Here is a 12,705-nt window from a genome sequence, read left to right as displayed (position 1 = left end):
TTGCCTTGATATAAACTATATAAAACCTCAATCCTTAGCTTATACATATATTTTCCTAAAATTTCTTCTGAGGTTTTGTTTATTTTAGGTATTTAATCTCTCTTGAATACATTTTTATATTTATTGTGAGGTAGGTGTGTGCAAATAGAAATAACTTTTGGATTCCCCTTGTGGCTCAGCAGATTAAGAATCTGGCCTTGTCACTGCTATGGCTCTGATTACTGCAGTGATGTGAGTTTGATTCCTGGCCCAGGGAGCTTCTGCATGCCATGGGTGCAGCCAAAAAAAAAAGAAAGAAAGAAAGAATTTTTGCATCACTGGTGTCCTGGTACATAAATAAGATCATATCATCTCACATGTAAGTTACATGTTTTATTTGTTCCACAGCTCAAAAGTAAAAGAGTCATAACATGGCTTCCTTTTCCTTTTCTTTTTCTTTCCTTTTTTTTGGCCACCCATGACATGTGGAGTTCCCATGCTAGGGATCAGATCCAAGTCACAGTTGTGACCTAGGCCACAGCTATGACAACCCCAGATTCTTTAGCCCACTGTGCCAGGCCAGGGATTGAACTTGGGTCCTGGCCTTGCAGAGATGCCATCAATCCCTTTGCACTACAGTGAGAACTCTGCCTTTATTTTTCCAATTCCATTTCAATGGGACTCAGTCCCCTCCATCATGGTTTTTGGGAAATCTATTCTCAGTCATTTTCCAGGGAGCCTCTTTTACTCATTTATAATCGTAAAAGAACTCTAGGCCATAGTGATCAAAGATAAATGGAGATGAAGTCCCTAGTTACCAGTCAGTTGTTTCTCTCTGAGAACTTGGTCTTCCTACCCAAGTAGCACATTTGTGAGTGGGCAACTCCTCTGGCAATGTCTAGTTCTCCGTGCCTGGGCCGTGGCCCTGATATCTTTCCTGAGACTTCCCCTCAGGGTGCTGAGTTCCCAGCCTGCCTAGGCACACACATCCACCACTACTCGAGTTCCTGTCAGCTCCTGGAACCTACCAGCCTTGGAAGGTTCATCCCCATCCTACTGAATTCTGGAAGCCAGTGCTCGCCTCTCCCTCTGCCAAAGGTGGGTTCCTCTGCCTTCTTACTCTTCAAGTACACAGCCTTGTTCCAAACTTAAATTCCCACCTTTGGGCTTGAAAAACATAAAATATATTACCAATTAGGGTAGTGGGAGTAAGCATAATAGGGAGTTGTGGTGAAGAGAATCTAGACTTTATGGATAAATCCCTGGCTATCTATTCTCTGGGTAAGAAATCTTTTTAGGTATTCAATAGCTTGTCTCCTGTCCACCAAGAGCGAATAGCATGCTTTTTCCCAAAGAGCAAAAGCTTGATAATATGGCTGATTAACCATATTTTTAGGATATGTTGATTTTTCCTACCCTGCTGCATTTAATTGTCAACAATTCACAAATTATACATCACATTATATACATATTTATACATGTATTTGTAATATATATTTATATAATATGTAAAATATATAATCTTTAATTTTATATAATCTTTAATCCTTCCAGATCATATATTTAGGAAAATGTCACAAAATGCTAAAAGGATGTTGGTAGCAAATAAGAGCTTTCTAAATAGAACTTGCAAAACTTTTTAGATATTTACCCTTAGAAAGACTCTTTTTAGATACTTAGGGGAAGGAAGCAATGACTGGACAGTGACAAGGGAGAGATGTCTTATATATTCTAAAAAGCTGTTGTGCATAGTGAAAATATCCCAAAATTAGCAGTCAGGCCATTTGAGATCTTGTCCTGGCTTTACCATGAAATTTTGATAAGTCTCTGAAATTCTGGGTGCCTAAGTCTTACCTAAATCTAAATCTCCAGTCTCTTTCAGCTCTAGAATTTTATAATCTATATGATTTAGAGATTCTTAGTTGGTAGCTATGACACCAGTTGCAATTATCATAATGTCGCTAGCCATAAAACATCCATACTAACTTTCTTCCTTAAGAGGGTAGATGTATCTGCCTGCCATTGCTTCAGCCCTCCCTGATTTGCCATGACCACTGAACCAAATGCTTACAAGAGATTTTGCCTAGAAAATCCCTCACTGACTGGAGAGCTGGAATTTTGCTTCTAGTATGGTATAGTTAAACATACTGCCACAGACCCAGAGCTGGCCTGGCTCCACCCAGGAAGCCCACCAGCACATGACAACAGGGATATACTTGCTGGGCTCTAGGATCTCCACAGATATTCTCACCTCTGCTCATTTTCTCTCCTCAGGCCTTCAAGGCCCAAGAGGCTCTGTAAGTCATGTTCTGGTCACTAGGAGAAGATACCTCCATCCTGTAGGGATGGCTCTGAGACACCACTCTCTGAAGCAAATTGCACTTCTGTAATAGATTAGTTCTCAATTTCTACCTTACTCAACTTTGCTCTGGGCAGTACAAACAATTTTTAGTTTCCTGCCCTATCTAATTGAGTATTTCTTCACAGCAAGGTAGAAGAAAGATCTATTTCCACCTTTTGAATATCACGTCCAACCCATGTTTATAGCTGGGGCTTCTTAAAAATAGCATTTTGGAGAACTGGACTGAGAGTGGCAAAAGATAATACTGTTTCCCCATAAAAGAACCAATATTCTTTTATCCCTAAAGTTGAGACTGCAGTTATAGAGGGGGGTTTAGCCTAGAAATATGGGATTTCAAGGTTGGGTGAGTCAATATCATGCTACCTGACTAAATTTCTGTAGACTCTATTGGTTCCTGTTAAGAATATATGAATATTTGGGAGCTCCTGTTGTGGCTCAGCAGGTTAAGAACCTAACTAGTATCCATGAGGATGTAGGTTCAATTCCTGGCCCACTCAGTAGGTTAAGGATCTGGTGTTGCCATGAGATATGGTGCAGGTCCAAACATGGCTCAGATATGGCGTTGCTGTAGCTGTGATATAGGCTGGAAGTTGTAGCTCTGATTTGATCACTAGCCTGAGAACTTCCGTATACTGCAGAGGCGGCCCTTAGGGGAAAAAAAAAAGCAAGAATATATGAATATACTTAATTCATATGACTGAATGAATATATAACCTGCCCTAATTCCTACTAACCGATCCAGCTTAGAAGTATGGTCTTTTAAATCAACAAGTATTTACAGTACCTCTGTGCCCTGTTTATAGTAGATAATAAGATAGAATATGATATAGTTATAGGGTATCTTTTAAAGTTAGAAATGTCTAGAACCTAAAAAAATTCAGTCTCCTTTATAACTAGAAGGGTGTTAGGCATAAAGAAATGATGCTTCTCCTTTCTCCTATACTTTTGGTGGATTTGGATGTACTAGTGGACTTATGCTGTGCTGTTGCATATCCAAGCAATCCTGTTGTGTCTTTGAGCCTATTGTTATGAGAAGCATAGGAGTGGGGGAACAAAGAGTATAGAGAGATGAGGGCCTTATGAATTTAAGTTATGAAAACTTGGTATGTATTTCTCTCAATACATAGAGACAACCATTTTAATAGTGCTGGTGATTCTTTCTGACATTTCCGTTACTGAGGGTCTGTTTGAGAGACTGCCATCTGGGAGACATGTGTAGCTAACTTGTAATGTATAGACCATTTACATAAGTAGAAATGTGACTTTGTTTTTTCTATAACTGAACACAGCTAATCTCTCAGGTCCTCGTTTCTAGTAGGCAATGTAAACATTATTATTTCAACAGAACTCAGTCACTACTAGTTTAAAACTTAGTCTCTTTGGGTACATACTTGGGCAATGGTAGGATACTTCCCCTCACCATCCTTCCGCTCAGGGGAAGCCAAGTCATAAGTCATGTGCAGGTGTTCTCTGGTCTTTGCTGACTTCACTTGAGGTTGGACTTCTCCTTCTCCGTTTTTGGGCATTCCTCATGATTGGCAGTCCAGGCTCCAAGTTCACACTCTGCACACTGCCCTTAATCCAATACAGGCCTCTTCTGGCCCAGTGGCCACCTCAGCATGTCTGTACCCTCCTTGCAGGACTCAGGAACCCTCAGCTGCTTTTCTTCTCTATGCAATGGAGTGCATGGGGTGATGGGCAGGGCGTGAGGCTGCTCTCAGACCCCTCTCTACAGACACATGGGTGCAATGGATGCCTTTGATTCAATGGTTGGGAGCTGCATTGCCATTAGAATGATCATAAAAAAATGTAACTCATCAGTTACCATTTCAGAATAGTCCACACACTGATCTTCTCTAAGTCTGATCCTATTTATTAGCTGCTGAATGAAGTTCTAGTGTTTTAAAGATATATTTTTGTCAATAATAGTGCCCCTAAATGAAAGTCAACCATTTGCTTTAGTGTCTTAAGCGAAAAGCCAAAGGAAACATTGGCTGAGTTAAATTTACTCAGATGTAGCACGTGTTGGTTTTCACCATGGTACCCTTCTAAAGGGAATTTCAAAGCTACTTTGGCTTATTCACAGTTTTAACCTTATATTCTGATTTGATAATGTTTTATAACATTTTGAAGATGTGATTGCACAGACTTTTTCCCTGCTCTGTGATTAATGACTTTATTGCTGAAAAAAGATGCAGTATCTAAAAGAGAACTAATGACAACAGAGTTCTTACAGCATTGCCAGAGGCAGAATTTCTCTGCTGGAGTTTAAGAGACCCCATCTAAGAAGCCCAAAGAAGTGTTTCCTATACCTTCTTCCATGCAGGAGGGCAGAGGCTTACCTGTCTTGTCTTCCTCTGAATCCCTAGCACATGGTGTTATACTTAGCACAGGTTGGGTACTCAATATATTGTTGAATAAGTGAACTAAAAAACCTTTAAACAGCAGTTTTATATCAGTAAGACATAGAATGTGCTGGTTATTGAAGAAAAATAGATCGGTTTGAGCAAAGTTAGCTTCCTAGGGAGCTGGTCATTGGAGAGAGTCTGTGTGTCAGAGATACTGACTTTTTAGGCTGTTCAAAAAAGGGAAGGGGAGGGCAGAAATAATGTGTTTTACACGTACCCTTTATTAACTACCTCCTTCAAGTTTGCAGGCAAGACAAACTCCCATGACACCTGGCCTTTTGATTTTACATTAAGAAATTACATTTACTTCATGCAGAATATTTTGTGCCTGTTAGAATTTCAGCCAAATCAAACCCATGGAAACATAGACATAATTCTTACCAAAGGCTCCTGAGTACCCCCAAATTCAAGGTATGAGTGGTCCTCCTTAAACTCTCCTTCAAAGTCATTTTCATACCTATATATATTTTGTAAAGGTCTACTTATTTGGTTGCTTCACCCATAGAAATCCAAGGCAGGTGTCAGGGAGGACAGGGAAGCCTACTGAGGTGAACAGAGGGGTCACAGGAGATGTGGCCATTGAACCAAAAGGTGGTAAAACCAAGGCCCAGACATGAAACTGCAACCTTGCTTGTGGACTTTTTCCCAGCCCAGCTTCCTTTCCTTTGGAGGTACCCTCCTCTTTATGTGGTCTGGTGTCATCATTCTATGGATAATGCCCCCACCCCACCTAACGCAGAGGTGAGCACATAAGCGATGCCCAGCCCCCTTGAAACATGGACAGCAGAAGCCGGCGCTGGGAAAAAGCCACACCTGTACATTACTAGCACCAAAGAATGCTAATGTGAGGCTGCTGATGGCCTTTTCTCAACCACATGAAAGAGTTTTTCAGCATACAGTGATGAGAGAAGGAGAAGATGTCTTGATGTCTCTAGGCCCTGGTGCAGTCCTGAGGCCCTGGTCCCTATTCACTAGCTGAAATGAAAACTAAAACTGCTTATGCTTTTCCCCAGGCAGTTTCCAATAGCTTTTGAACTTACACCTAACAGTCCTCATGGGCCTACAGCAGGCCTGTTGTCTGGCTTCAGGCTTGACGCAGTCTGCTCCCTCGACCCTGTCTGCATGTGCCCACCCCTCCAGAGGCAGCTGCCTCTCCTCTGGCCACACTGCTCTCCCTGTCCCAGATCTGGAAGGACCAGCTTCCTGATTCCTGTCAAGTCCTTCCCAGGTCACAGAATTCTCCCATGATGCTTTTAGTCCACATTCATTTCTCACCTTCTCTAACTTCTTTTGCATGTTTTATCTTTACCTCACAATTAGCACCTTATTACATGGCACCTCCTCCCTCTTCACCCCTCAGCCCTTTACTCTGCTTTATGTTTCTGTACAACACTCACACCTTGACGTATTATCTGTGTGTATGTGTACAGACATACTATGGGACTTTTTTATTTATTAATTGTCTTTTTGCCCATTGGAATATCAGCAACACAAGGGCAAGTGATAGAGGCTAAGTATTTGTGAAATGAGTATCTGCTCTCTGATTATCAATAGAAGACTATGAGAATTCCATTAAAGTGTGTCTTGTTTGGACTTTCCTCTTTAGAGACTCCATAACAATTGGTTTGTGAGGCTTTGATAGACATAACTCACTCAGCCTTATGTCTTAACTTTATCCTTCTGCTAATTGCAAATGTGAAAGCAGAGATTGTTTCTTACTCACCTTTGCATTCAAGCTGCTTCTCATATGTACAGTTCCTTCTCATATTAGGCCCTGTAAACAGTTTGGTATATTTCCCAAGTACACAGAATCTCTCTAACTAGCCTTCATATATGCCATGGATAAAATTTTGCCTTGTAATTCCTCTGTGTCCCTGAAAACACACACAGAGAATTGTTCAGAAAAGCATCGTGATTTGCTGGACTGGTTAAATGCACATACTGAGGCATCATACGCCAATCAAGGCTCAGTGGCTCTCAGTGACTTCAGATACTTGGAAGATTGTCAGAGAAAGTTGACTAGTTTCTCTTCCTCTACAGGACAAGGCCTGAGATGTCCTAAGGACTGTATACCTCAGTGGGTTTGGACTAAACCACCAGAATGCACAGCCATCCTGCATTCACTTCTCTCACCTCTCCAGCACCATACTAATAACGCCCAACTCCCGGTGAGTACTCACCATAGTGCCAAAAACTGATTTAGTTCTTTGCATACATTTTCTCAATTAATCTTTACTTGAGGCAGGGACTATTATTATCTTCCTTTTACACAAGTGGCAACTCAGGCACAGAGAGATTAAGCAACTTGCCCAAGGTCACACAGTGAGTAATTGGTGGAGCTAGGGTTCAAACTCAGGCCAACTGCTCCAGAGCATGCACACTTAATCTCTTTGCTCTGCTGCTGCTGAGTTATCTGGTTAACACATCCAGTGACAAGGACCCTGGCAGCCAGGTTAGCTTCCTGTTTAATGTCTAATCCATAAAGATAATATTATATAATGTGATTAAAAGTTTAAAAAACACGGTAATTCCCATCATGGCTCAGAGGTTAACGAACCCAACTAGCATCCATGAAGATGAGGGTTCAGTCCCTGGCCTGGCTCAGTGGGCTAAGGATCTGATGTTGCTGTGAGCTGTGGTGTAGGTCACAGATGCAGCTCAGATCCTGTGTTGCCATGGCTCTGGTGTAGGCTGGCAGCCACAGCTCTCACTGGACTCCATATGCTGTGGGTGTGGCCCTAGAAAGACAAAAAGACAAAAATAAAAATAAAAAAATAAAAGTTAAAAAAACAAAAAATCACAGCCTGTGGTTGTGTACCTCTTTAGCTGCAGGGTGTAGGGAATACAGGCTACAGTGCACTACCTAATCCTGACACTCTCACAGTCCAAACTCCACAGCAAGCCCAGGCCTATCAATGTTTGAAATCTGCTTCTCAGTTCTGACTTTGTGATTTTATAATGACTTCCACATGCATTAGCATCCCATTAATGGCCTAGTATATGGGAACAGTTGTCTTATGAAGTGAGGGGATTTTTTTTTTTTCCTTTTCTTTTCCATTAAAACCACAGGTCTACAGAATGAAAATGCTCAATCTAATGAGTATAACCTGGAAAGTAATTTCATGGGCTGTAGTACTTTGATGGTAATAATTCTTGGATGTCAAAAGGATAAGGACACACTTTTCTGCTTCTAATTTTATTCTTAGAAAATGATGGTATTGAGCCATCCATAGAGTGCCCCTGTAGGTTAATTCCAGTTTTTCTTTTGTAGAGGAGATTTAAAGGGAAGTCTTAATCTGCTTTACATTTAACTCTTATCTCTTCACTATGAATTAAAAATAGAAAGCTGGGCTCTGGTTTCACCTTTGCAGACTCTCTGAGTACTGAAGTTACCCCCAGTTAGGATGGGCTGAGAGCCACTCCAGATCTCTCTCTGGCTTAGCACCCCTCACTGACTTTCCCAACAGTTGCTTCTTTCTATTTTTCAGTCCAAGAGCCTCATATGAACGTGTCTAAAATGAGTCATCCTTATGTTGTGATGCTTGACCTTTAGCATTTTCCTCAGGTATTTTCATTGGTCAGGAAACTCAATTCATTCTGAGTCCTTTCAGACTCTGCAATCTGAGAAGTTTCCTGCATCCTCTGGTTGTTTTCTCCTAAATCCATGCTTAAGGTGGGAAAAGAAGTAAAGAGCATTTACTCTGTTTTCTCTTCAGCCAGTAAAAATTGCTCTGAAGTGTTTCCCTGATTTTCCACCTCCCCTCTCCTCCTCCTCCTTCGTTCCCCATTCCACACTTTTTCCCAATCCTCTTTTGCATTCCTTGTCTCTTCCTTTGTCAAACCAAGGTCTGAGATAGCAGGAAGGGCGGGGATTGTTCAGGAGCTGGGGAGGAGCCGAAATCGGCAGTTCCTTCTCACATACCTGCCCCATCTCCTACTTGCAGCTTCAGAAATACAGTTGAGAGTCATTCCTCCAAGAACTAATCACCTAATTAGTCTAGATCACAAAGGGTATGAAAACCTCTACGGTTTTTGGGTTTCTGGTTTCTCCAACCTAGCAAGCAAAGTTAGCATGTCTGGTGAATTGTGGCTTGTGCCATGTGAGGAGAAAGCCAACCACATAATAAGCCAGCAGAACATCTCTGTATGTGATGTCCTCCATTAATTTATATCTACTCTCTCTCTATCACTTTTTTCCTCCTACATCTTACACCTAGTGGTAAGTTTATGTGAGTGAAAAATAAATTCTGTTATGTTAAGCCAGATTGTTTCACCTATCTCATACACATGTATGTGTGTGTGTGTATGTGTATCTGTGTGTGCATGTTGCATGCATGCACGCTTGCACATGTGGCTTATCTTATAACATTTATTTCTAAATGTAGATTTTAGTGAGAAATATTTAAAAGGCACTGCTCTGGACAGAGTGTTTCAAATGTGGCCTTAGATCAATTGTAGTGGAATCACTTGGGATGCTCTTTATAAAAGGAGATTTTTGGACCCTCCTAAGATCTACTGTGTAAGGGTCTTGATTCTGCGACCTAGGAATGTTTAACATATTTAATAAACTCCACAGATAAACCTTATGAACACTCAAGCTTAAAGAGCACTTTGGCCCCAGTATTGGTAGGAACATATTTTCTTGGCAGACCCGGGGCTGGATAAATCCATCAAGCTTTATATCTATTTTCTTTGGTCACTGTCCAAAGTATGAGTCTCTCTATATTTCCCTACTCTATCTATACTCTATATAATCTTATTACAATGAAGCTCTGTACTGATTCACATAATCCTTTTCTAAGAACATTTTCCACTCCTCCCCCTTCTTCCTAAACACTCTAACTGTCCTCTAAAAAGCCTGCTGTGTAATTAACAAATGCTCCTATGCCTACAACCTCTTCCCTGGACATTCTCTTAATCTTCTGGCTCTCCTCTGAGTTTTTATTCTGCTCCCCATTCAAATGGGAGTTGTTCATTTTCTACATGTTATGTACTGTGTATTCTCAAGGTTGGAAAGTGGGTGAAGTCCCTTCCTCAGTATTCACCTGCTGCTTCCCAAACATGACACCCTACCCTTTTAGATAGGCCTATACTAATTAACATGCCTTTGCTACAAGTAACAGAATATCTCACTAGAAGAGGCATAAACAAGGAAATTCATAACCTTACATTATAAGAAATCTAATTCTTGATGGATAACTGGCTAATTCAGCAACTCTTCCCATATTTCTATTTTGTCTTCTCTAGCATGTTTATCCTCAGGCTTGTTTCTTCATGGTCACAAGATGGCTGCCACAGTTCCAGACATCATATTCCTCACAGCTATGTCAGTATACATTTCCTTTGGCTGCTGTAACAAATTAACACAAACCTTGTGGCTTAAGCAATGATAATTTATCTTGTCACTGGTTGGAGGCCAGAAGTGTGAAATCAGTATCACTAAGCTGAAAAAAAGGTTATTGGCAGGGCCATACTCCCTTCAAAGATTCTAGGTGAGAATCTATTCTTTGTTTCTTCCAGTTTCTGGTGGCTGCCAATATTCCATGCTTTGTGGCTACATTACTCCAATTTCTACCTCTATCTTCGCATTGCCTTTTCTTCTGTGTTTGTCTTCTCTTCTGTCTGTATCAAATTTCCTCTGCTTCCTTCTCGGAAGTGACATTTAGGACACTTGAGATTACATTTGGGGTCCACCTGGATATACCAGGATAATACCCCCATCTCATGTTCTAACTTTAATCATATCTGCAAAGACTCTTTTCCCATTCAAAGTGACATTTATAAATTCCAGGGATTAGCACCTGATAACTCTGAATATCAATATTTGACTTATTACAACGTCCAAAGGTAGAAAGGGCAATTTCTCCTCATCTACAATTTCTTAACAGGGAGAAAGTCGTGCCCAGAAGCCCCCGTCTTAGTCAGTTCAGGCTGTTATAATGTCAGGATACTATAGACTGCGTGGTTTAAACAACAAACATTTATTTCTCACAGTTCTGGAGGCTGGGAAGTCCAAAATCAAAGCACTAGCAGACCTGGTGTCTGATGAAATCACTTCCTGGTTTGTAGACAGTTGAATCTTGTTATATTTTCTGAGAGAAAAATTTCCCTCAATCACTTTTTTTCTTATGAGGGCACTAACCCCATTCATAAATTTCTACTTTCATGACCTAATTACTTCCCAATGGCTTCACTTCCTATAGCGTCACTTGGAGATGGTCAGAATTTATATATAGAAATTTTGAGGGAACACAGACATTCAGTCTGTAACACTCACACCCCAGCATATTGCCGGATAGTCCTTTTGGCTGGGGTTGGGTCATAAACTGTGTTTGTGGCCTCTGTGGGGGAGCTGTGATCTATAAGCAAAAAAAGGAGTTCCCTTGTGGTGCAGTAGTGGTTTGGGGATCCAGCATTGTCATTGCAAGTTCAATCCCTGGCCTGGGAACTTAAGGCATGCAGTGGGCATAGCAAATAAATAAATAAATAAATAAATAAATAAAGGATAAGGGAAGACCATTGGAAGACCATTAATATCTACCTCAGATCCCTGCTTCTTTAAGGTTCATATCATTAGAACTGCCATTCCATGATGCTCTTCTCCTTTGGTTTTCTGCTCACTCCTTCTCAGGCATTGAAGACTTGGGCATTTGCATCAGTCTTTCTATGTAGTTTGTCTAACCACTGATCATTCAGTTGTTTGACCTCTTCGTCTTCCAGTGACAACACCATCCATACTCTATTCCTGCCTTCCATTCCCACAGCTTTACTCAGGTCATGAACATCACCTGAAACATCTCTTTCTCTGAAATAGCAGCTATAGATAACTGTCCCTCTGAGCACGTCCTCTATCCTAGCTTACTCATTTCACTCCTCCTCTTTCCTTTCTGCCTATCCATCAGCCCCTCTTGTCTTGAGTTTTCTCCTATCCATAATATATTGCCCATATTCTAAACTCCCTTGACTTTTGGTCCTTCCACTGAAGTTATCTAGTAAAATCTCAATCCACTTGCTCAAACTTCTTCCTTGTCTTTAATTCTCACACCTTCACTCTCAGCAGGTAACATTACTTCATACTTAATTAAAATAGAAAACATCTGATGGAAATTCTTCAACATCTCATCACTACATTTACTTATCTGTGTACTGAGATGTTTCATCTTCCAGCCTTGGTACAGTGGAGTAGAATTCCTTTTGCTAGAGGCCAGTCCATTTGCTTGTTCTATGGAAATATGACCAAGTTCTGGTCAGTGAGATGTAAGTGGAAGTGTAGTATAGAAGCATTTAGAAAACTTCTTTAATAGACAATGGGCACATATTCTTTGCCCTGTTCTTCTAGTCCTTTCCTCCATCCAGATACCTGGGATATGAATGTGATCACTGGAGTTTTGGCAGCTATAAGAATAATGTCCATGGAATGGCAGAAGAGTTAGATTGTACTTTAAATCATTTTTACCTTCTTTAAATCATTGAAATTTCTAATCCACACAAGTACAACTCTTCTCTCAGATTCTAAAACCCACCCTCTTAGGATATGTTTAAATTTTTGCTATGCTAAAATAATTTTTTATGCTAAAAGAACTTCTTCTTCTTCCCAACCTGTGTATATATTGCAAAGTCTGCTTCCATTAACTTAACTCCGGAAGATTCTATGTCCCGTTGTCCTTTCCCAGTTCCGGGCTTTCCTCTCAAGAGGTGATGAATGTTGGTGGGTGGGTGGGGGGTAGGTAGTATTGGGTATGAAAAGAAGAAAAAGTATCATAATGTGTCACACTTTGTTACAAAATTATTTGACATGTTTGTATCATTCTATTTGACTATAAGCTCACCAAAGGTTTATTCATTCTTTCTTGCCCAAATAATTCACAAGTATTTTCTTTTTGTAAAAGGATCAATTAATACAGAAATGTAACATGAACATCTCCTTTCACGTCTAACCCTCAGCCTCTCTCCCCT

The 12,705-nt window shown here is 40.6% G+C and overlaps 1 protein-coding gene across 5 annotated transcripts in view; it reads left to right on the top strand.

The window, feature by feature from the left end:
* The window catches only part of LOC146400960 (uncharacterized), a 285,838-nt gene that overhangs the window by 167,989 nt on the left and 105,144 nt on the right, over nt 1–12,705 (top strand). For all 5 annotated transcript variants that reach the window (XR_014813052.1, XR_014813050.1, XR_014813051.1 and 2 more), the window contains one exon: nt 6,790–6,917. Coding sequence is in view for 1 of the 5 variants with exons in the window: in XM_084972961.1 (XP_084829087.1) it covers nt 6,790–6,917 (128 nt within the window). In the remaining 4 variants the exon portion in view is untranslated. Of the gene's footprint in view, nt 1–6,789; nt 6,918–12,705 lie in introns of those variants that run through there.

Source organism: Sus scrofa, chromosome 8, assembly GCF_054392235.1.
Source record: "Sus scrofa isolate SSC_HxYL_T2T_F1_AM1 chromosome 8, Sscrofa_HxYL_maternal_Yorkshire_Landrace_v2.0, whole genome shotgun sequence".
Lineage (NCBI taxonomy): Eukaryota > Metazoa > Chordata > Mammalia > Artiodactyla > Suidae > Sus > Sus scrofa.
Note: the sequence above shows the minus strand (reverse complement) of the source record. Positions and strands in the feature narration are given on the sequence as shown.